The sequence below is a fragment of the Notolabrus celidotus genome, chromosome 22 (genome assembly GCF_009762535.1).
Source record: "Notolabrus celidotus isolate fNotCel1 chromosome 22, fNotCel1.pri, whole genome shotgun sequence".
NCBI classification, from domain to species: Eukaryota; Metazoa; Chordata; class Actinopteri; order Labriformes; family Labridae; genus Notolabrus; species Notolabrus celidotus.
Window position 1 is genome coordinate 28,176,945 of NC_048293.1, and position 23,477 is coordinate 28,200,421.

Sequence of the window (23,477 nt, forward strand, 5' to 3'; positions counted from 1 at the left end):
TCTGGACAAATGTGGGTTTGTCTGGTTTTATTTCACAACACATTAAATTCCTACAACAATTTATTTGTTACCGTGCCACAGGAAAGTTCTAAATAAATTATATTTTATAATAATATATTGATTTATTGTCACTTGTGATAGAAGTTTGACCCTTTAATGTGATGCAACCATACTTTGCTGTCTTTCTATGAAGCTATAATGTCTTCTGAATGTTATTTGTGCTTTGATTGCAGTGTTAGATTCATTTAAAACAGTCTTATATTAAAATTCTTGTGTTTCTTTTACATTTCCTGCATAATTATGGCTTTCCTGTGCTGTATATTTAAGTATTTTTGAAGGAATCAGGTATTTAAGAGTTGTGACAAAGATATAAACAAAGAAAGAAATCTATATCAGTTGAAAAAATCCACCAATAGCCGGCCTTATTGGACAAAACTGGTAGTTTACTTGACTTTAGTGTCTTTGCCATCTCTTTCCAAGTATATCTCTTTAGTTATTGGCCATTTTACAATGATTTATGTGTGACAATTACATTTTTAGGGGTCTAGAAATGTGTGCAGTGAATTGTCTTTTTGGCTTATGCTTTAGAAATAAAGTTAAATACCTGGAAAAATCCAAATTACATGTCTTCTTATTGTTCTTAGATGACATTTCAGACTTCTGACCGTAATACAGGCCACAACAAAAAGAAAACAAACATGTCTTTGTTATCTGTCTCTTTATTCTAGCACTATATCATCATTCATGAATTGTCTTGGGATAAGAAAAGGAAATACAAGGTTCAGGTTGACACAGTACCATAAAAAGAATAAAACACCTGTCAGGTCTGTTCTTGAGAAAGACGTCTGAGCGTGTATCAACAGCTCCTGTCTGCTGAAATTAACTGGAAACACAATACACTTAGTGAAATGTAAGACTACGCAGGAAATAAAGAAGAATATAGCTTATTAAGTCAGATTTTTGAACTTTCAATCCTGTTAGTTAAAATGTCTCAGCAGGGACGAGACGACAGGCGCTGTTACAAGTCATGTGGATTCCTTCCTGAGAAGAGTTAGCTGTCCTTGAACGCAACACAGCAGGAGGGACGGGGAGATAAAAGATTAAATCTGCATTAAATCAAAGCAAGCAGCATTTATTACAACAAGTTAAACTACAAGAAGCAGATGGAGGAGGAGGAGGGGAGTCATTCATGTGGTTGTTTACCTGCATGTAGGTTCAAACAACAATGATTACAATTAACTTCATGACATCATATTTCCCTTTCTGAGAATCGGGTCTTTAATGGAACAAACAGAACCTCTGTAGAGTTCTCACAGAGGTTTGTTTACTCGTGTTTAAAATGCTCAGAGAATGTAAACATGAACCAGCTCAGTGACCGGAGGAAAGAAATACAATGAGCTCAAAGGAAAAGTTTGAAAGTTGAGGAAGGATTGCTTTCTTGCTGAGAGTGAGACGCTCAGATTGATGCTGTATCGTTCCTGTTTGAGGACAGGTAGAAGTCAGTTAGCTTAGCATGTTTTATGTATCCTGGCAGATGCATCTACCCCTCCTGGAAAGGTAACTTCAGGGTGATCTCAGGGTACGAAGCTGTGTCGTTTCTTACTCAGGGGCGTGTCCAGGATATCTGACTGGGGTGGCCCAGCTCGAGGACTGAGACATAGGCAGGGGTGGCCGGTGTATGTACGCACACACACACACCCAAATGAACAGCATTTACCTTCTCTGTCTTCATCATCTACTTTAACAACTATCATTGGAAGTATCACACAGCTGTTATATTCCTGTGTTTACTTTCTCTTTAGAAAGTAAATCTTCTACGTTTGATTCTTGAAGGACTTAAAAAGAAGATGTTTGTTCAAAGTCACTGATAAAAAAAAACCTTCATTTTAAAATAAGCCCCGCCTCGGACAAGACAATCAGCCAATCATAGTTAGGATTTTGGGGCAGCAAAGGGTTAATTTCTATCATGAATTAGTTGTGCAATGCTAGGCTAACATAGCTTAGCTTAATGACTGGACATTTTGGAAATAGGTGACCTTGCTTATTTAGTCTGCATCAACAATAGAAAGGCTGTACTTTTCTTTTCTGTTTTTTTTAAGTTATATTTTGGGGCTTTTATTTTGAAAGGACAGGAGAGTGGATAGCGCAGGAAACAGGAAGAGATTTGGGAGTGACATGCGTGAAAGGGGCCTGTCTTTATGCTAATCTAAGCTAACAAGCTGTTGGTTTGTTTATGTAGCAGTGAATCAGTTCGCTTTTTAAAAAGGACGTACTGATCTTTACGTTTCTTTCTGTTTGAACAGAAGCTAGCGTCTTGTTTGTGTGAAAGAAGGAGTCACTGCTCTCCGCTGAGAAGTAATCCAGCATATAATCCCTGTGAGATGTTAAATTGACTGTAACACTTTGTTGCCTTTGGACCAAACCAAGCTAGCTGTTTCCTCTTATTCCCAGTATCTATGCTAAGCTAAGCTAACTGGCTTCAATACGCAGACATCAAAGTTATCTCCAACTTTTCGTCTAACTGTGAGCAAGAAAGCAAAAATCCCTGTTTTTTAAAAAAGCAAGGTTAATTTAATTTCCAACTTCATCAGTTTAAAGGTGAAAGAGGTGAGAGGACCAGAACCCCCCAGGAGGGTTCTCTGGGTGTTGATGTTCATTTCTGAGCCTGGAAGCGATCGCACCGTTATTGTATAAAGAGCGTTTTGATATAAAAGCGTAGACAAAAACTGTACGGGGTCACAAAGTCAACATCAGAGTAGCAGCTTGACTTCCTGTGTCTCTCAGAGGTCACAGGTCGTGACTGAGTGAACAGTGTTTGCCCTTGATTGTTCACTACGACAGAGGATCAGAGACACGTTACTGAAGGAATATAAAACTGAGAGATTGAGAACAAAGTTTTAATATTATGAGACTAAAGTCATTAAAGGAGTTTCAGAAGAAGAGTCTGCACTAAAAGAGGAACATGAAACCTCGTGTGAAGTCGTACTCTGCTGAAGGTTTCAAAAGTGACTAAAAATACAAATACTTTGAGCACATGAGCACCACAGGAAGATACACCAGACTCTGAGCATCTCTTATACAAGAACAAAGTTTGTTTTGAAGAAATTTATTCTAGTAAAGTTCTGACTTTATTCTCATGCTGTTAAAACTTTATCTCCTGACAAATGTGTTCTTGTGACAACTGTTTTTGTGCGTCTTAATTCTCGTGATATTACGTTATTTTCTTATGAAATTAAAACTTTATTGTCCTAAAAGTAAGAAACGTTGTTGTGATAACACAATTTTATTCTATAAGATTTTATTCTCATAATTTTGCGACTTTATTTTTTTAAACATAACTCCTTTATTTTCTTCATTTCTAATAATTTCTGTATTCTGTTAAAACTTTATCCTGGTAATATTAAAAACATATTTTTTGCGACTCTTTTATCAGAATATTACAACATCATTTTTTAAATATTTTGACTTTATTTTTGTAACAGAGTAGTTTTATTCTCCTAATTTATCGAACAATTTCTGTATTCTTATTTTTTATTTTATTTTTTATTTTTTAACCTTTATTTAACCAGGTGAGATAACTGAGAACCAAGTCTCATTTGCAATAACTTTATAACTTTATAACTTTATTCTCACAACATTAAAACCTTGTTCTTTATTTTTGTGTGAATTTATTCTCGTTATATTTCAGCTTTATTGTTGCAATATTAAAACTTTATTCTCTTGAAAATTATTCTCATAATTTTGTGACTTTAATCTTTAAAAATTAGGACTTTATTCTTGTTTTGTTACGCCCCTTTTTATTATGACATTCTCATAATATTTCGTCTTCATTTTTGTAATTTTAACCTTTTTTTTTAAAGACTTAATTCTCATAAAATCAAAACTTTATTGCTTCAATATTCAGGGTGTTCTTCTTATAATATTTTGACTTTGTTCTCATTATTTTTCATCTTTAAATCTTATAACTTTGTTCTCAGAACCTCAGCTTTGTTCCTGTAACACTTCCTGAATACTCGGTCATAGTTCACAGTTGTCTGTGCACCTGTTATCATCGGTGGTTTTCAGCAGGTCACTGATTTAAAAAGAAGTCCAGGTCGGATCGTTTGTAAGAAAATGAACATGGAGGATAAATACTCGATGAGGATTCGATCAGAAACTGAGTCCTGCTTCGATTCAGTCAAATTCTTTAAACATGCAGATTCTTGGGGAGTCAGTGAGAGACGCTCGAAACCTCTTTTAACCCGTGTACCCTCAAAGATGGCCGAAGTTTACCTACTTAAGTTCAAGGAGGAAAGCAGAGTCAACGATATGAACTGAAGGCCACAGAGAGGTGTTCAATGAGAACCTGTTAGTTGAGCAGATTAGCTGTTTCCTGGTAGAGTCACGATCAGGAGCCTCGGGTGTCGGTCTAGTCATTCTACAAAAGCAGCTCTGAAGGCAGGACAGGGAACAAGGCTGACAAAGGTTTTCAAAGAGTAATAATACTGACTACAAACGTCTCATCTGAAGGTGGTGGTTTTTGGAGTCCGAGCCTCGGCGCTCAGGTCAAAGTTCGCCCGTGTCATCCTGTCGTCTGCAGAAAGCACAGGAGGGAGTCTCAGGCAGCACCTCTTTCCCCGAACAGGAAACTCGTCTGTTCCTGCCTCTTCACTCAGAGGTCTAACAGGATGAGGTCAGGTGGTTGTTCAAGCCCATGTGTGCCACGTGAGCCACAAGTCCCGGGGGGTGGCACGAGGGTCCAGCGGTCATCTGGGAGTTCAAACCCTCGTGTGGCGACAGCTGTGAGACGAGCCGGTGCCCGCCGCTCCCGTCGGCGAGGAAGGGTCGTCGTCGCTGGACTCGTTCTGCTCCTCTTTGTGGAGGCCCAGGCTGATGTGGGTCTGCAGGGCGGCCGGGGTTAACCACTCCTTGGGGAGGCAGCTCTGCAGGAAGGGGATGCAGGAGCTGAAGTACGCCAGTCTGTTGACCCAGCGAGGGATTTCTCGTCCGCACAGCAACTGAGGAGAAAACACGTGATGTGAGAAACCACGTCGATGTGTTTGACCTTAAAAACAAGAACTAGACCCGAGGAAAACCAGGAAGTTAAACTGCTTCAGCCTGCCTTCCTGCTTCCTGTCTGCTGTGTCGGATTTTACCAGTATCGTATGTTCTGTACCCCGGGGTCTTTGCTGTTGCTCTCCCAGCAAACCGCTTTAAAACCCTCCTCACATCTCAGCTCCTCCTTTCTGCTGTGTCTGATTTTATCAGGGTCATATGTATCGTCACTGATGCTCGCTCTGTTCTGTACCCCAGGAGTCTTTGCTGTTGCTCTCCCTGCAAACCGCTTTACAACCCTCCTCCATGCTCCACCCGAGCTCCACCTTCCAGCTGCATCTGATTTTTACGTGTGTCCTATGCATTGTCACTGATGCTCGCTCTGTTCTGTCTTTGCTGCTGATCTCCCTGCAAGCGACTTTACAAACCTCCTTACACCCGAGCTCCTCCTTTCTGCCGTGTCTGATTTTACCAGTGTCATATGTTCTGTACCCCGGGGTCTTTGCTGTTGCTCTCCCAGCAAACCGCTTTAGAATCCTTTTCCAGGCTCCACCCCAGCTCCTCCTTTCTGCTGTGTCTGATTTTATCAGTGTCATATGTATCATCACTGATGCTTGCCCTGTTCTGTACCCTGAGGTCTTTGCTGCTGCTCTCCCTGCAAATGACTTTACAAACCTCCTCACATCCCTGCTCCTCATTTCTGCTGATTATATCAGTGTCATATGAATCGTCACTGATGCTCGCTGTGTTGTGTGGGGGTCTTTGCTGCTGCTCTCCCTGCCTTGGCTTTCAGATATGAATGAGAAAAGAGAGGGGATGTGTGCTCTCCCTTCCTTGGCTTTTCATACATGAAAGAGAAAAGAGAAGGGGAGGTGTGCTCTCCCTTCCTTGGCTTTTCATATATGAATGAGAAAAGAGAGGGGATGTGTGCTCTCCCTTCCTTGGCTTTTCATACATGAAAGAGAAAAGAGAGGGGATGTGTGCTCTCCCTTCCTTGGCTTTTCATATATGAAAGAGAAAAGAGAAGGGAGGTGTGCTCTCCCTTCCTTGGCTTCTCATATATGAAAGAGAAAAGAGAAGGGATGTGTGCTCTCCCTGCCTTGGCTTTTCATACATGAAAGAGAAAAGAGAAGGGGAGGTGTGCTCTCCCTTCCTTGGCTTTTCATACATGAAAGAGAAAAGAGAAGGGAGGTGTGCTCTCCCTTCCTTGGCTTTTCATATATGAGAGAGAAAAGAGAAGGGAGGTGTGCTCTCCCCGCATCAGGCGTTTGGCATTCCACGTATGTACATGTAAGGGCAGGGAGCTCCCAGAACAGAGCCATACCACCAAATATAACTTATTGCATGCACATAATAACACATCAAGCATTAACAATATTTATAAACGTGGAGAAGTGTGAAGCAGGCTGTAATGCCTCCAGTGAAACTCAGATAGTCAGTTTAATGATCTGCTAAATGTTGGAACTGAAGCTGATTTATTCCTCATAAAACCTGCAGATATTTCTTCAGACTTTATGACGCTGACTTTTATTCTCACAGAGATCGTTACACAACCCGAGGTTCCTCATGACGTCTGAATGTGTCGCCGTGGAGTTTACCTCTCTGGACCAACTCTTATGTAATTGTATGTTTCAGTGTGTTTTATTTATAGTCGTTACTCCGCTCTGTTCTTCTTCTTCTTCATATATAATGTGAGTGTTCGGTGCAGGTAGGAGTCGCACTGACCTCAGACAGCGAGGAGGAGAAGTGGTTGCAGTTCTTGTGCATTAGATGGTAGGCGTTCCCTTTGAACTCTTTCCCGAGCTCCTCCATGATTTTATCTATGTCCTCCTCTGTGAAGTCCGTGGTGCCCATAACAATGGCCTCCCTGTGTGTGAGAGCAGGACGTATATCAACACACTTATGCACATCACAGAGTGGATACCTTTAAAGTGAAGCACACCTACTTGAATTTGAAAGTCTCTCCCAGCTCAGCTGCATTCCCGGGGTTGATTTCAAAGATGCCGCTGAACGGGTACGGATGACCCCCGTATGCAAACTCTGTGAGGACAGAGGAGGAAGGGAGCAGGTTAGAGAGGAGGCTGGATGACTGTGATTAAACAGAAGGAGACAATTAATCACTGACGAGCTTTCGCTTCAATCATCAGGCCCGGGTAATTAAAGGTCTGTGGGCTCTGTATTTACAGCAGTGAGAGAAAACAGTGATCAGGCTCAGAGCAGTGAACGCAGCAGAGATTCAGAACATGTCTGGGATGTATTTTGCATTTGAGCCCTCCAAACATTTGGATCCACAGGTTTTTATTTGGCAGTAAATTCAATAAAATCAAATTCATGAGGCCATTATGCAAAAATATGCTTCACACTCAGTAATGTGCTGAAAGAGTCTCTCTGAGAAAGGAGAGTATTTTTACTGCCATCATATCTCAAGCAGCATGGAGTTCCTGGCGATCTGGTTTCACACTGGTTTCTGCCGCTCGTCTTTCAAACCACACACACACACACACACACACACACACACACACACACACACACACACACACACACACACACACACACACAAACACACACAAAACACGGTGAGTCAGTGGTGACTCAACCCACAGAAATGGGGTCATGCTATTAGCGACAAAAACTCCATTTCTGAAAACAGACTTGATGTGAGTCTGTGAGAGCAGACGGGAGGAGCACTCACACGTCTGAGTGTGGCCTCGGGCGAGGAACCTGCTCTGATATCTGAGGAGGGGAGGGGAGGGGGTCTTACCTCTGCCGTAAATCTCAATGCCTGAGTGGAAGACTCCAATGCCCAGATTGGATGTGTATTCGTTTATCCAGTACTGCAGAGAGAGAGAGAGAGGAGGAGGAGAGAGTGAAAAGGGGTATAAAGAAAGGATCAATAGCAGGAGTTATTTTGTGATGCATCAGGAGCAGAAACAAAGCGAAGGCTCGACTGAAAGAAATCAGGATGCTGTGTCTTTATAAACATCATGCTGCTCTGGAAGTCAGAGGAGAGATCCTGCAGGACAACATAAAGAAGTATTGTAGCAGTGGAGACGTCCTAGTTTGCAATGTACATAAAACAACTGATTTATAAAAGTGCAGAATATTCTGCATAAATTTACACAAAAGAAATAATTCAATGTTCTGCGGCCCCCTCCCCTTCCTCCCTTTCTCCTCCACTCCCCGCCGACGCGCCCTCACCCTCAGACACCCCTGAGGAAACATGCTAAGAGCCGTACACGCCGCCCCAGATGTCTGCTATAAATAATAGAACACGTTTCCGGGCAAAGAGTGAAACAATTAAAACACATCGATCATTGTATTCTGTTCAGACAGAGTCATGTTTCTGTCGTGACTTTTACCCCCCTTTAGGATCCAAAACAACAAGTCTGATCACTCAACCACCATCAGACTGCTAATGTGAACTACGTGCATTTCGACCGGTGGACCCAGGGTCTAAATTTAGTTCAGGGGTAGATAATCTCCCCCCTAAAAAGCCCCTGCTAGGGGGTTAGTACTTTTCAAAGGTCCCGGGACTTTCGGGGGGCGGGGCCTGCAATGCTGAACGTGTCTGATTGGTAGATTAACCTGAGTGTTTTTATTCCTCCCTCCGTCCACAATAACATCACACACATCTGTGATTCTCTTGATTTCTCTTTCTTTCATTAGTTTTTATTTGTTCTATCTTTTTTGTATGTGTGTGTACTTTTCAAAAGAAGAAGCTGGGATTCTCTGGGTCAACTTTTTTGCCAAATGTTTTTTTTATTTTGTTTTTGCCAAAAAAAAATTTATTTTTCTATGGGAAATTTTTTCTTCCAAATTTTAATTTTGCCCAAAAAAAAAAAAAATTTTTTTTTTATTTTTTTCAAATTTTTTTTTTTCAAAAATTGTTTTCAAATTATTTTATTTATTTCGAATTTTTTTTGTCAATTTTTTTTTGTCAATTTTTTTTTGTCAATTTTTTTTTGTCAATTTTTTTTTGTCAAATTTTTTTTGTCAATTTTTGTTTTGTCAAATTTTTTTTGTCAAATTTTTTTTGTCAAATTTTTCCAAAAACCATTCACAGTCATTTTTTTTTCTCTTTCTTTCATTAGTTTTTATTTGTTCTATCTTTTTTGTATGTGTGTGTACTTTTCAAAAGAAGAAGCTGTGATTCTCTTGATTTAGCAGCTTGTAACAGTAGTCTTCTCTCAGCCCACCGTGAATGCGTCTCTCCTCCCGGTGTTCCGCTTTTAAAAGTGACCCTGTAAACTGGAGACCTTCAGCTGAACGTGTCAGTGTTTGTGGAGTTTACACAGCTGTTGAAACACAGAGGGAGTTCCTGGGAATGCAAACTAGTTTAGTTTTTATTAAGATTTCAAAATATCCTCATCAGATATTTAATGATGGTCTAAAGACGTTTATGAGGGATGCATCCGGCTGAGAGTCTCCAGTTAACAGGGTCGCCGTTTAAACCAAAACACCGGCCGATCTCTGCGATCACGGCTTTTTGAGTTCAAAAGGATTTTAAAGCCGTGTTGAAACGTCTTTGCTACTCGCGCTTATCTCCTCTCACGTGTTGATTCAGTGAATCCATCTGTGATGAAATATAGCACCATCTAAAACAGACCAGCTGAGTCTCTTCATGCTAACAGGCTAACTGTTGTGTTGCTCATAATGATACCTGCCTGTCCGTCTGCTTCTATGGTGTCGTCTGTGATGGATGGCATTCGTCTTTGTGTTACTGCCCTCTACTGGTCTGGTGGTGTAGTGCAACCAATTTAGCTAAAGCAACCTTTTTATAGTTGTTAGCTTGAAAGAGATTACATTTTAGCATTAGCTCTTATTTTTTGTTAGGTATAGTAAATCACTCAGAAGTGGTTGGATGTTAATAATATAACTTAGCTCTAAGCTCACATTATGTCCATTAGCTAAAAACTACGCTTTCATCAAGAGCGTGATGTCACAGAAAGATGGCCGCCTTGTTATTACAGTGTTTTCAGACCCTGTCTCACTGATAGAAACCACACTTGAATGACAAAGAGCTTCAGCTCTGTTGTTTTTGTGAGATCCTCTCCGTGCTGCAACAATCACGCAGTCTGCAGCCCCATCATGCAGTGCTGCACTCCTCTAACTGTCACATTGATTTCACATTGAAGAAGATCGATTTATCATCATCCCTCCTCCAGGCCGCTCTCTCTGCCTCCTCTCTTTGTATTTAATTCTCAGATAAAGTATTTAAAGCAGACGCTGGGTGTCGACGCCCCCTCACCATCGCTCTCTCCCTCTTTTCAGCAGCCCCCCGTGTGACCTGTTAAATCCCGGCGCAGCAGAGCCACGCTGGGATTAAATCAGATGCTGGAGCAGCTGTCACATGTGGCCCTGCTGAGATCCTCGTCTGTGAGGCGGCTCGAAGGAACCAGGAGAGAGCTTAGAGTCCAGTGACCGCACCAGGGTTTGTGTTTTAATGATGTGTTTCCTTGAAAGAGTAAAACATTACTTAGAATACTCGACTCAGTTACACTTCATCTCCTCCATCTGTAAGTATCTTTTAGTAATGTGCAAAGAATCAGTCATCAGCTCTCCGAACAATCACAAACTTTTTAGGTCATTCATTCATTTTAAGGTCAAATCTAGTTTTTGTCACTTTTCTTTGACGGTAATTAAAACATCTTGGGTACTAGTGTGTATTTGTCATAGACAGGGATGTAGTCTCGGTGTTTGGTTTCTGTTGGGATGTTTTAAAGCTGAAAAGTTGGAAGTTGGGCAAAGAGGTGGAGCAGAGGCGGGGCCTTTAGCCTCCTGAAAAACAGCTACAAAGCACCCACCTGTCTGTAAACTCAATAAATGTATGCATTAATATTAACCTTTGTATTATCTTGACAAATGAGTTATAAAAAAAGAATTGTTTGCTCCCAAAACGGTCATATTTGAAATTTCACATGAGGCTTAATGGGGATTATTTGACTTTTGCAGCCAGCCTCTAGTGGACACTCGAGGAACTGCAGTTTTTCCACCCTTGGCTGCACAAAATGTTGCTGCTCCAATCATCTTATTTCCTCCAGGGATTCATAATGAACTTGAATAATATGACATAAGTATATATGTTTATATTTCTTAAAGTTACAATCCAAATATCCTCGAGCGGTGTAACAACACTCATTAATTCCTCTCCATACAGTAGATATTATTGGTAGCATTAAGCCCACAGGACTGAACATGAAGTACTAACTGTGATCATATTTAATTACAACATTAATCAAGAACAAGCCGAGTATTTACTGTAAAAGCAACATGTTGTATTCACACAGCAGGTTGTTCAGCAGTCGTACAGTGAGTGAGGTCCAGACAGTGGGCACAGGGATGAATGCAGATCCTTGTCCTGCAGTGATGTTTGTGGTGTGTGTGTGTTTCTGTGTTTGTGTGTGTTTCTGTGTGGTTGTGTATCATGTGAGCTGTGGGCGCAGGGACAGAGGTCAGAGGGTTGAGGGGAGACCTTGTTTGACTGTAGGTCAAAGATTATGAGTCTTTTGTATCTTATTTTATTGTACTGTATAGAATTGTATTGAACTGTGTCATATAATATCATATTGTATCTTTGTGTATCTTATTCTGTCTTTTTAAAATCATTTAGTATCTTATTGTATCAAACGGCATCATATGAAGTCTTATTGTATCCTATCAAACCATGGTGTAATGTATCTTATTGCATCAAAACGCATCGTATGGCATCATGTCATTCTGCATGTTCTTGTATCATCCTGTATCACATCGTACTGTACCGTGCCATACAGCAACGTATCGTACCAAATCACATCATGTTGTCCTGTACTGTACGGTACCTTATCTTACTTTCCCATCTTCTTACATTAAAGTATCCCTGAACACTGTTACTTTTCCACAAACTAAGGGAAGAATTACTTGATGAACCAAAACTTGGCTTTACAAAAAAAAACATGTGCAACAAAATATCCTGTCTGACTTCTTCTTCTATCCTTTTCATCAGCTTTAAAAGAGGAGAAGAAGAAAACCCCAGATAACTAGAACTGTAACCTCTGCAGAGACAGGCTGCATCATGTGGAGTCCAAATTTAATTTGTACAACTTTCTGTTCAGGGCTTTATAACAGGTGTCTAATGCTCCTGCCTATTTTTGGAGCCGTTTCACTTCCTCTTTTGTTTTCAGAGAAAACAGAAGACAAGGCAGAAAGATCTGAATGTTCTGAAGTGCGAACGAGCGGAATCAAGGATTCTAAATGAACTTTCACAGACTTTTACTGCAGGCACAACTTTCAATGTGTTTCATGCAATACTAGATTCACACCTGACTCTTTCTAACTTAAGAATAACTGCCTGAAGAGTCTGTGTTTTATCATTTTTCTGCACAACACAACATGAAGCTTCAAGCTGAGGTTAGAGATACTGGGCTGCAGGAAATACCCCCTGAGGTCTTCTTCAGTCTTTAAAGATGCATGCAGCTAAAAGCATTAAACACATGGAGCACAGAGCATGAGTAAAACAGCCTCAGAGTCAGAGCAGGTTGGAGTTCTTACCATATCATACACGTTAAGGATGACAGGTTCATTAGCCATGGTTTCAACCTGAGCAGGAAAGGCAAACGTCCCCACCCTCCACGTTCTCTGCTGGTTGGGACCTCCACACCCCTGCAGGGAGACTTACTGCATGGACTCACAGGTCTGCAGGTCTGAGAGTAAAACCAGGAGAAGTGTCCCCAAAGATCCAAGAGACCTTAATGTTAGAGAGAGAGTGAGAGGAGGAGGAGGAGAACTCAGATCCCAGCTGGACTTAGAGAGGTGCAACATCTCCCCCCTCCAGCTCCCAGAGATGATCCGTGTTTACAGAAACAGCAGCTCAGAGTCACATCAGGGAAAACCTGGTCCAGAGGCCTAACGGGGATGGGGTCTGAAGCAGGCGGTTCATCACATGCGCAAAGGGGGACCGATGGAGGCGGACTGCGGGGCCATGTTCACCCGGAGGACGTCGGTGCAGCCGAGGGAGGAGAGGAGTCCGGATCCATGGAGGAGGATTACAGCTGATGGAGGAGAGGAGGGAGTCAGCAGCAGCAGCAGCATCTCCGGCCGGTGCTGCTCCTCCTGCTGGACCACATCCAGCATCCAAAACCCCGAGACATGATCCTCCGACAACACGGAACCGGATCCACAGACAGACCCCCTTTAAAGGTTCTCCTTCAGTCAGAAGTCTTCAATCAGAGAGGACAGAGAGGATCGTGAGTCTGCTGCTCTCTCTCCCTCTCTCTCTCTCTGATTACATCATTCCTGCCTCGAGGCAACATCCTCCAACAGCTGATAAGAGCGCGCGCTGCTGTGGGTGTAATTATTTTTATGTTTACATTATTTTCTCTAAATAAACACATTGAACATTTTCTAAAGCTCCTCTTGACGTCCAGAAAAAAAATGCATATTTTTTTTATGCTTCCTGAATTTCTGTGCTTTTATTTTGTTTTATCCCCCCCGGCTCTCTTCCTCCTCTTCCGGTTGTGTAAGATGCTTGATTCTGATTGGTCCAAACCCCTTGATGACGGTTATTAACTTTCACTAACATGAGCAACTTCAGAGACAAACTGATCACACAGCATGTCAAACCAATCCACAGAAAATAGTTCAGAGGTGAATTAAAACTGTTAGTTTCCAGGCTTGGACCAGGTCCTAGTTATGCTGCTATAGGCCTAGATTACCAAGAGGGCTCTTACAATGAGCTCCTGTCTCTTCATCTGTCATATTACTGCACATCATTCACTTTAAATCTTCATGTACTTTCAAAGTAACTTACCATGTATCAATTAGAGTTGTAGTGCTCCCTTGTCCCGTAGGTTCCTGTGGATCATTGTGAATGTTGTCCTGCTGCCATGAAGAGTACGGTCTAGGCCTGCTGGTTCTGTAAAAGGTCTTGATATGAAATTAGTATGAAGTGCCTAATAATGATAGGACTTATGTAGCGCTTTCTGGGTACTCAAAGACGCTTTACATGAGATCTGAAAAAATAACTACATACAACAAAATCCAAAATACAATTAATAAATAAAATAAACCAAATAAAATAAAAAAAAATAAAAAAAACAAAATAAATAAATAAGTAGAATAAATAAAACAACTAAAAATAAAACAAATTTAATAAATGAAACCAAATAAAAAATAAAATAAATAAAATAAAACGATCTAAAATATCACAGAACTCAAAAACATGGAGAAAAAGTAGAAATGTGTGGAGTTGAGTTCTGTTAATGTTTAATAACATAAAAAATAAAATAAATCAAACAAAAATAAAAAAATAAACCAAACAAAAAAATACAAAATAAAAACCTAAATAAATAAAAACAAAATAAAAAATACCATTAATAAATAAAACAAAAAATAAAAAAATAAACCAAATACAATAAAAAACAACAAAATAAAAACCAAAGTAAACAAATACAATAAAATAAAATAAATAAAAATAAATAAATAAGTAGAATAAATAAAAAAACAAAAAATAAAACAAAATCAAAAATAAAATAAAAAGATTAAAAATATCACTGAACTCAAAAACATACTGGTAGCCAATGTAAAGAGGATACAATTAGAAGTGTTAGTAGAAATATGTGGAGTTGAGTTCTGTTAATGTTTAATAAAATAAAATTCACAGCCAGCTGAATTCAACATGAATTTTAATACAACAGGTGTCTGGATGTAAAACACAGTATTTGTATAATTTATTAGTGCTCTGATCCACATTTCTGGCATACTGCACATATTCACAATCCCACTCAGCAGAGTGACATGAAATGTATTTACAGACGATGAGAGTCACCAACGCTCAGAGAGGACAGTATGATGAACGCTCTGCAGACAAATACACCCAGCACACACAGATCACCTATTCACCTGCTCTAAGGCCGTTACTGGAGGAGTTCCATGATTGTGGCTAGTGCAAAAAAACAAACATTTTTTTGAAGCTGTTGACAGAAACTCATCCTCTTTAAAGTGAACTAGCTCCAGCTGCTTTTCAGTATAAATCCTTCACACCCACAACGTCTTCTATCCAATCATACATTTGTTTTCATCTTCACCCCACGACGACGGTCGCTCAGCAGGAGGTGTGAATGTTAAAAATGGCTGCGACGCACCGCAAACAAGCTGCCCACTACATTATTCATGATAAAGAATGATTCTACTAAAGATATGGGCTGAATGATTCTACCTGAGTGACTTTTATAATACATACTTTATAATAAACTCCTCACAAGTGAGATTACTTCATGATACTTTGATATGATGTGTGTGTCTCTAAAGGAGCAGTGTGTGAGGGTTAGTGCCACCTGGTGGCGAGGGTCCAGATTACTACTGCATGATGTTTGCAGGTGAATTCACACCTTGAGTTGTTGATTAATGAGAACTAGAGACATTAAACCCTTAAGGATGTCAGAACACCAAACACAGCTGAGTCTGGATGAACTGCCCCGCTTCATCCAGATGCTCAAGGCTGAGTTTGATGACCGGTTAGCCGGGATCAGAACCAGAACTTCTCCCTACGTTCAGTTTCACTGTATCGAGCACGTCGACTGAAATGTGAAATGAGTCTGAACCCTAAACTGATCAAAATAAAACATGTGACAGGATGCAGAAATAATAACATGATGATGCAGATTTGGAAAAGGTCTGAATTCAGTCTTCAACGATGCTAACAGCTTTTAAAAAGCTCGTTTTTGAATGAGGTTTGATTTGTACGGAAGCCCTAAGTGGACATGCATCCTTAGATTTTATCAGGTCAGTTGCTTAAATGAGATCTTGACTTATTCTCTGCAGGGTCAGATGATCATAACTTGTATTCTCTGAGTTGCAAAACCACAAAACAAATGTAGAAATAGTTTGTATAGCATCGCACGGCACATCGTGAACAGCCAGAAAATTCTCCCTGTATCTGAAAGTGGGATCAATTCTTATTTCATGGGAGAACGAGCTCAGTCATCGGGACAAGATGAGAATAATAAGTAGAGATCTCAAGAAAACAACCGATCTGAAGAAGTGATGATGTGACAATAAGCGCTGTTATCCTGTGACAGGAAGTTGAGATCCCCAGCGAACAACTGGAACTGATCACGGGGGAAAAACCAGTTAATAAAGTGTCTGAATGAATGCCCACTTTGGTCCGCCGTAGACTGGACCCTATCCGATGCAATCACCGTCCCTCTTTAGATCCACTGCTTTGTTTGTCCTCTCTGGGCTACCGTAGGAACATGGAGTCTATAAAAAAAGGATCCATTCCCTCTGAACTCTTCCTATATTCAGGAGATTATATCATTTCAATTCTTGAGTTTTTTAACACACTGGCCCTTTAAGAGGAAAAATCAGCTGATTTTTCAGACTTTTCTTAACGTCAACAAACCCGATCACAACACGATGACTGAACAAGCTGTCGCATCGCTGTTTCAGGAACATTATTTAATATTTATTTATATATTTGAGACTTTATTTTAAGGACAGATGAACTTGTGGACAGGATTTGTTGACAGAAAGAATAAAGGATGTGTTGATTTCTAGTTTTAAGGAGCTAACAGGAAGTGGACGCCATCAGTTCTTGATAAGGCACTCTAACAAGTTTTAATTGTTCTTGTTAACCGAAGAAGGACGCCGCTCCTTTCTGATTCTGTGCAAACTGAGAATCAAACACCTGACTTTAATTTGAAGCGTGGATATATATAATCATTTGTCTGCGTACGACGTCGGCGTCTGTTAGCAGCAGGAATGTCTGGAGTACATTCATCTCCCTGACGTCACAGAGCGACCTCAGACGAAGGCGTCTCTGCGGCGTGAGAGCTTCTTTTTGCATAGGAAGGGTTTCAGGAAGCGACTTAATCACGTGAACTTGGAGAAACTCGTCAGCGACCTCGACTATTAATCAAACAAAACAACAAAATAAAGAAAGAAGTATCGCCTACTGCTCTGACTCTGTTCCCTCTTTCACCTCTTTGGCCTTTGGTAAAGTTTTTGATCGTATAAAATAACAAACACACGTCGGATGGTTAAAAGTGCTTCCTGTGGTGCCGCATGAAAATGAACGCGACGACCGCCGCAGCTCCGGCTAACACGGCGAGGACTCCCAGAGAGGACATGGAGGACTCCTGCTCGGGCCGGGAGCCGAGGGGACCGTTCATGTGACGGGAGAGCTGCAAGAGAGAGAGAGAGAGGGGGGGGGCGTTAAAGCTGCTGTGGAGGAGTGATCAGGAGGGGAGACATGTTAGCTTAGATCACAAACTTAACCCAGGTCATCAAACGAAATACATACGTACCAACAGAATCCAGACCACTTACCATCCTAAACCCAGACCCCTGAGTACACACTACATGTTCAAGTGGAATCAGTGAAGAAATTAAACCATGTTAGATTGGGATGTGGGTAGGGGTGACCTCAAATAGTTGAATATTGGACGATTGGCTCTAACGAGTCTTAGTCGACTGCCAATCTCATAGTTGAATATTTAAATATGAAGTGTGGATCATTCCATTCAAACCATGGGGGTGCTCAATGTCTAATTTTACATTATTCTCCTGTTTCCTGTAAAAATAGTGTCTCATGTATCCTGTTTTTATATAAATATAGACTTATTGAATGTAATTCTGAGAACAGCTCTTGAAGTGTTAAATCTCCTTAAAGTGGTAATTAAATCTCCCCTGGTAATTAAAGGTGGACTCTCCCATTTAGCTGGGAGCTGTGGAGCAGACGTACCTCAGCTGGCCTTTAAATCTTTCTTAGCTCAAGGAAATAAAACTTCAGTTGATCCTAAAAACTAGTGATGAAGATGAGGAGCAGCTTCATGAAGAGGGCTGTGAGATCAAGGATTACCGGACCACACAAAAACTGTACGGGGCCAAAAGAACCAGGAGGGATACCCCAAAGCTGTCTGAAGCCTCAAAAACAATCCACAGCATCCCATCCACCTCCACACCATCAGAGAGGATATTCTCAAAGACAGGATTTACAGTCAACAAAGACAGGAGCGCACTTCTGCACGTACACACGATGGTTTTCCTCACGTACAGTTTGAAAAGACTCAAGCGGACAAAGACGAGATGAAAGTCTGTTTTAAAAGGTTCTGTTAAGAGATTTAAAAACCCTTTAGCTGGTTCAGGTTTGAGTTGGACAGACTACCCTCTGCAGTGCTGCTCTCTGCTGTGTGAACACTGTTTAAATATCTCCTGATTCCTTTCTCTATAGTGGAGCGTTGTTCCATGTTTAACTGATGGTGGTCTTATTTGAGTTTTCTCTCCTTCATCACCTCGTTGTTTTTGTAATATAGATTTCATAAATCTAAGTTTTATACTTATAATATTCTGTTGTCCCTTTTACTTTAAGCTCTGAGTCTCTTCATTGTAAAGGGTTATGTGTAATATTGTCATGCGGTCACCATCATGCAGACTTTGGGTCAATAAGGAAAAACAACAAACATTCCACTATTCGTCGACTATGGGCAAAATCTGATGATCAGATTCCACTAAGCAAATCCTTAATCAGGCTCACCCCTAGATGTGAGTCTCCATCACTCCGTCACTCTCCTCCTTTTCTCTGTGTTGTTAGTAAACTAAAGTTTGCTCACGGCGTGGCGGCAGAGAACAAACACCAGTTTCTGGAGTTGGAGCGAGAGGAGACGGATGTTGCCTGACGTTACCTCGAATCACAAGTGGAACAAAGTTCAACGTTTACGACTCAGAGAGAGAAACAGCTGATTCAGCTTTTATCTGTGAGGAGCGTCATCAGCTGAGGTTGTTCCCTCTTTCACGTCTGAAGTTTTTTGATCTTGAAGAATAACAAACACACGTCAGAATGTTCACTCTCTGGTTGGTTTTTACCTTTGCTTGAGTTTAGGGAATTTGGGAGTTTGTTTTGATTCTTGAATTTTGCTTTAAAGGTGACATATCCTGCAGAATGGACTTTTTAATGGTTCTCTACCTGAAATCTGTGTCCCTGTCTACAAACCCCCTGAGAAGTCAAAGACTCCATTCTGCCCCTGTTCTGATTTCTCCACCTTTCTGTAAATGTGTGCTGAAACCAGCCGTTTCAGTTTTCAGTGTTTTTCATACGTCACAACGCCATCCGGTCTGTAACAGGAAGTCAGAGCTCGGAGCTTGTTCAGCCCATAGACTGTATAAAATACAACTCAACCCCTCCTCCGTTTTTCATTCCCTGCACACATGTGTGCTAACAAGGAGCTTAGGAGGGAGGCATGCTAGTTGTAGGCTGTCTTAATAAACACAAAGGTCGGTTTTACTCCCCACGTCTGCAGATTTGAAGATCTAGTGGATGATTTTTATTTATCATGGATAAGTGCTAGCGCTAGTTAGCATAGCCACATAGCTACATGTTGGTAGCTGTGTACAAAGACACACGTCGACATACTGATAAATAAAACAACAAGAAACACTAAATCTGTGACCAATGGTTCAGAAAGGTCCTGCTGCAGGCGCCTCTCCATCAGGATCAGATTCTGGATCAGATTCAGAGGGTTGAAGTAACGCGGGTCTGTGAGCAGCCGTGTATATTCAGCCAACATGTAAACATTAGATCAACATGCTGGACAGCCGAGGCACACCCACTTCCTGAGGGGGCGTGGTCAGAGGGAAAACAGCCTGTTCTGAGGAGGACTGAAGAAGAGGGTTTTTCAGGCAGACCAAAATCTGATTTCAAAGTGGGTTTTTGAGCAGAAACTTTAAAGACATGTTTTGGGGACCTCTTAGACCAATATATGTTGATGAAAAAAGCGTGATATGTCCCCTTTAAAGCTGCTGTGAGGAACTTTTGTTTTGTATCGATTCTGGCGCCCCCTTGTGGACAAAGTGATACCTCTTATCTCTTGTCCTATACATGCAAAAGTAGTTTTTTCAACAAAAACCTCATCCTGTTGTGTTCAACAGTCAACTTTATCAGGCAATGTGATTACTGTCCATGAAAACAGTCAAATAAAGGCTGTTTCTGAAGCAAGATGTCCATCATGTGGTCTGACACCGACCCCCTCAGGGTGTTTTCAGGCATTAAAAATGACAACAGAGAAGGTGTCAGTGTTGCTGCTGATGGATTTGTTTGCTATTGAAGGTCATAAAGAGGCATCAGGATCATTTTCAGTCTGTTTCTCAGCCAGTTCAAAACTCCTCACAGGGCCTTTAAGGATCTCTCAGAGCACCTTTGGCCAAAGAGATCATTTACAAGAACTCTCGTCTTTGGAACTAAGTCCCCATTTAATGGGCAATAAAGTTAAATCTTAATTCCATGTTTATTTAGAAGATACTGTTCATATTTTTGGGGAGTATTCTCTGGATGTTGATGTTTTAGTTGCTTTTAAAAGAAGCTTTTATTCAAACTTCTTCACCTCCTCAGGAATCAGATATTAAAATCTTTTTTACAGACTTTCTTTTATGTGACTTTTATATTTTTATGTATCATTATTTTTACTTTTTATCCAACGAATCAATTATTTTTATATTATTTAATTACTTGATTTTTTTTATTATTTATTATTTTAATGTTCCTAATGTTTCCTTTTCCATTATTGTCCTTTAATGCTTTTATTTATTTATGTATTTTTTTAAACCTCTTTAACAATGATTTATTGCCCTTCTGTCTCATCACTTTATCCTGTTTAATTCATTCTTTTTAATATTTTGCATTGTTAGAATTTCTACCCTCCTCTCTATCTGTTAAGAATTTATTTTGTCTCTTGAATCCTGCCATGTTTTGTTTGTCGAAGCACTTTGTAAACATTTGTTTTTAAAGGTGCTTTATAAATAAAGTTATTACTATTATTACAAAAAGCTCCTTCGGTTTTATATCTTTGAATTTGATCCTGACTAATCACTCTTCTAACCGTCAGTATTAACTTTAGATTTGACTTCTTATTTCATCTCTTCTGCATATTTAATGCCGTCTTTCCCTCCCTGTGTTTTCTGTCTGTGTGTACGAGCTGCTCGGTTGTTTGAATTTAAATGAACATTCTGTTTCAAACGTCGACGTTTAAAGATATTGTGGGGATCTGAAAATAACCTCAGAAATAAATACAAAACAAACTGTTCAAATATCTGAAGAAGAAGAAGAGCTCATTTTAAAATCACCTTTTTAAGGACACGAAGCTTCACGTCCTCCCCCGCCGTCCTGAACAACTCCACCACGGCTCTGTGTGTCAGCTCCTCCAGCACGACTCCGTTTATCTGCACAGAAACATCCAGAGAGAGACTTCACAGACTGGACTGGTGTGGTTTCTGTTCTCCTTCTTTTGTTATTGTCGTGTATAACAGAATGATGAGTTCATCACTTTTCTAAACCTGACAGTGAACTGGTCTTTGACTCTGAGGGTGTTTAGAGCTCTAAGGATGTAAAGAAACCCCCCTCAGGGTAAGGGTTGTCAGATTTAATTTGTAGATCGAGGTCCTAGAGTCTGGAGGGAGATTGGAGAGGCACAGAGTCCAAGGTGTTTGTGATTCTGCAGTCTGTGATGATTTGGGGTGCCATGTCGTCTGCTGGTGTTGGACACTGTGTTGCATCAAGTCCAAAGTCTACACAGCGTCCACCAGGAGACCTTCATCTGCAGACTTCTGTTACCTGCAGGACTCAGCACCAAAACTACCACTATGGTTCACTAGCCCATGATGTTACTGACATCTCCCTCAACCTGAACCCTGATATATGTGAAGAGGAAGAAACACCCGACACTAACCCATCTTTTTAGAAGTTGGACATTTCTGTGTTTATATATTTCCCTTTCCATCATGTGATCAACAGGAAATATAAAAGTCTAAAGACTCATTAAAAGAAGCATTTCTCACCGCCAGTATCTTGTCCCCCTCCTGCAGCCTCCCGTCCAACGCTGCGGCTCCATCCTCTTTAATCTTGGCCACATAAATGCCGTTATCATTCACCACGTACTGCTGATCCACACCCCCGACGATGTTGAATCCCAGACCTGTGAAAGGGAAAAAACCACAGATGGAGACTTGAGATTAAGAGAGTGAGAGTAAAAACTCAATATGCACAGGAGAGCAGAAGAAGAAGAAGAAGAAGTTCCATCCAGTCAAGAGATTTATCTGAATGGATCAAAGTGCAGGATGAATCAACAGACAAGACATCATAAAGGGTTACATAACAAAGTGAAATGAAGCTGAATGTGTGTAAAGTGTGATTCTCTAACAGGCCCAGGAACTTTTAAAGACTTTAAACCAGAACTTAAAGTGTTTTAATTCATGTGTTTAAATTACAGTGAGTTATTGAGCTCTGCAGGATGAGTCTGTCTGTCTCTACAGCTCAGAAACACAGAGACAGAAACTTATCACAGACTGAGGTTAGGATACTCTCATTAGCATGTTAGCTGTTAGCTTCAGGATTCACTGTCTGACAGTTTGCTACGTAGCAGGTTAGCATGCTCCGCTAACAGCTAGCTGTGGGTCTCTGGGTCTCTCACCTGAAGGTCCTCTCTTCAGCTCGATGTCCATCACGCCGGGTGAGGAGGGCAGGGAGCCATTCATGATGTCGGGGTTGAGTGAAAGTCTTCAGAGCTGAGGGGGACAAACTGTTTACCTGAAGGTGAACTCATTCAGGACTTTCTGTTTCTCGGCTCCTCTCAGGCTGCTGGAGCTGCTGCTGCCCCCTGCTGGTCACAGAGGGAACTACAGGCTGAACTCTGAACTGCAGGAGACAACTGATGCAAACACCAGAGGAGTTACACCCACATGATGTAACATACTCACTGACATGTGTTATAATAAATACTACAGTTATTAAAGAAGTATAGGCATTTTAATAACTTACATAAATAAAGTGGAACGAGTTTTATTTAAAGAGAAAGGAGACTGAAGCTTGAGAATAAACTCTCACAATAAATCAATGAATTCATCTTTGGTGATTAAATCACATTTTAAAAACCCCAATATACACAGAAATGTTATAAAATGTGTCCCTTTGCACACATTGTAAGTGGTTTCATTTTTTTTATATGACTGAAGAGTAGATATTAAGTATATCCTGTATCAGAATGAATATATTTTGAACAAAATTTTAAAAATGCTCCATAAAAAGGTAAGATTTTCAATTTTTAATGCAAATTAAAAGACAGAAAATGCAGCACATGTATCATAAATGAGTTCATTAAATTTTGAATTATTTTCTCAGTGATTTTTTTTTGTATTTAAAACCCTGTTTTAATGATTTGTAATATTTATTCTTTGATAAATATTTTATGCTTTAATTAGTAAGATAATGAATATTTTTATTGACCCTGATAATATAATTATTTTAAAATTTGAGTATGTAATCACAGATTGTTAAAAATATTTTTTTTTATAATTAATTGTACTATAAATAATTCAATAATTAATTATTTTGTATTATTATAATTATCATTATTGATTACTTCAGTTTTAATTTAATTATTGATTATAATCATTATTTTTATTATAATTAAGATTATTTT

At 40.2% G+C, this 23,477-nt stretch overlaps 2 protein-coding genes across 2 annotated transcripts; both read right to left on the reverse strand.

Moving 5' to 3' along the window:
• Positions 1-701: 701 nt before the first annotated feature.
• Positions 702-13,362, reverse strand: LOC117806286 (deubiquitinase DESI2). Its single transcript, XM_034675157.1, has 5 exons — positions 12,562-13,362; positions 7,796-7,868; positions 6,981-7,074; positions 6,760-6,901; positions 702-4,997 (listed from the first exon to the last, which is right to left on the reverse strand). The coding sequence occupies exons 1-5, from the start codon at positions 12,598-12,600 to the stop codon at positions 4,758-4,760; spliced, it is 588 nt and encodes a 195-aa protein (XP_034531048.1). The 5' UTR covers positions 12,601-13,362; the 3' UTR covers positions 702-4,757.
• Positions 13,363-14,676: 1,314 nt separating this feature from the next.
• On the reverse strand, positions 14,677-22,712 carry synj2bp (synaptojanin 2 binding protein). Its single transcript, XM_034675161.1, has 4 exons — positions 22,470-22,712; positions 21,838-21,974; positions 21,127-21,222; positions 14,677-17,192 (listed from the first exon to the last, which is right to left on the reverse strand). The coding sequence occupies exons 1-4, from the start codon at positions 22,531-22,533 to the stop codon at positions 17,049-17,051; spliced, it is 441 nt and encodes a 146-aa protein (XP_034531052.1). The 5' UTR covers positions 22,534-22,712; the 3' UTR covers positions 14,677-17,048.
• Between the last annotated feature and the right edge of the window lie 765 nt (positions 22,713-23,477).

Bases quoted from the DNA above. Each gene is read 5' to 3' on its own strand.
- LOC117806286 (XM_034675157.1), bottom strand. From the start codon at position 12,600: ATGGCTAATGAACCTGTCATCCTTAACGTGTATGATATG. The intron at 6,902-6,980 runs GTAGGTGTGCTT...TCTCACACACAG, and splicing joins GGAGAGACTTTCAAATTCAA to GGAGGCCATTGTTATGGGCA. The intron at 4,998-6,759 runs GTCAGTGCGACT...TTTTCTCCTCAG, and splicing joins TCTCCTCCTCGCTGTCTGAG to TTGCTGTGCGGACGAGAAAT.
- synj2bp (XM_034675161.1), bottom strand. From the start codon at position 22,533: ATGAATGGCTCCCTGCCCTCCTCACCCGGCGTGATGGACATCGAGCTG. The intron at 21,223-21,837 runs GTGAGAAATGCT...GTTTCTGTGCAG, and splicing joins AGGGGGACAAGATACTGGCG to ATAAACGGAGTCGTGCTGGA. The intron at 17,193-21,126 runs GTGATTTTAAAA...TCTCTCTTGCAG, and splicing joins AGCTTCGTGTCCTTAAAAAG to CTCTCCCGTCACATGAACGG.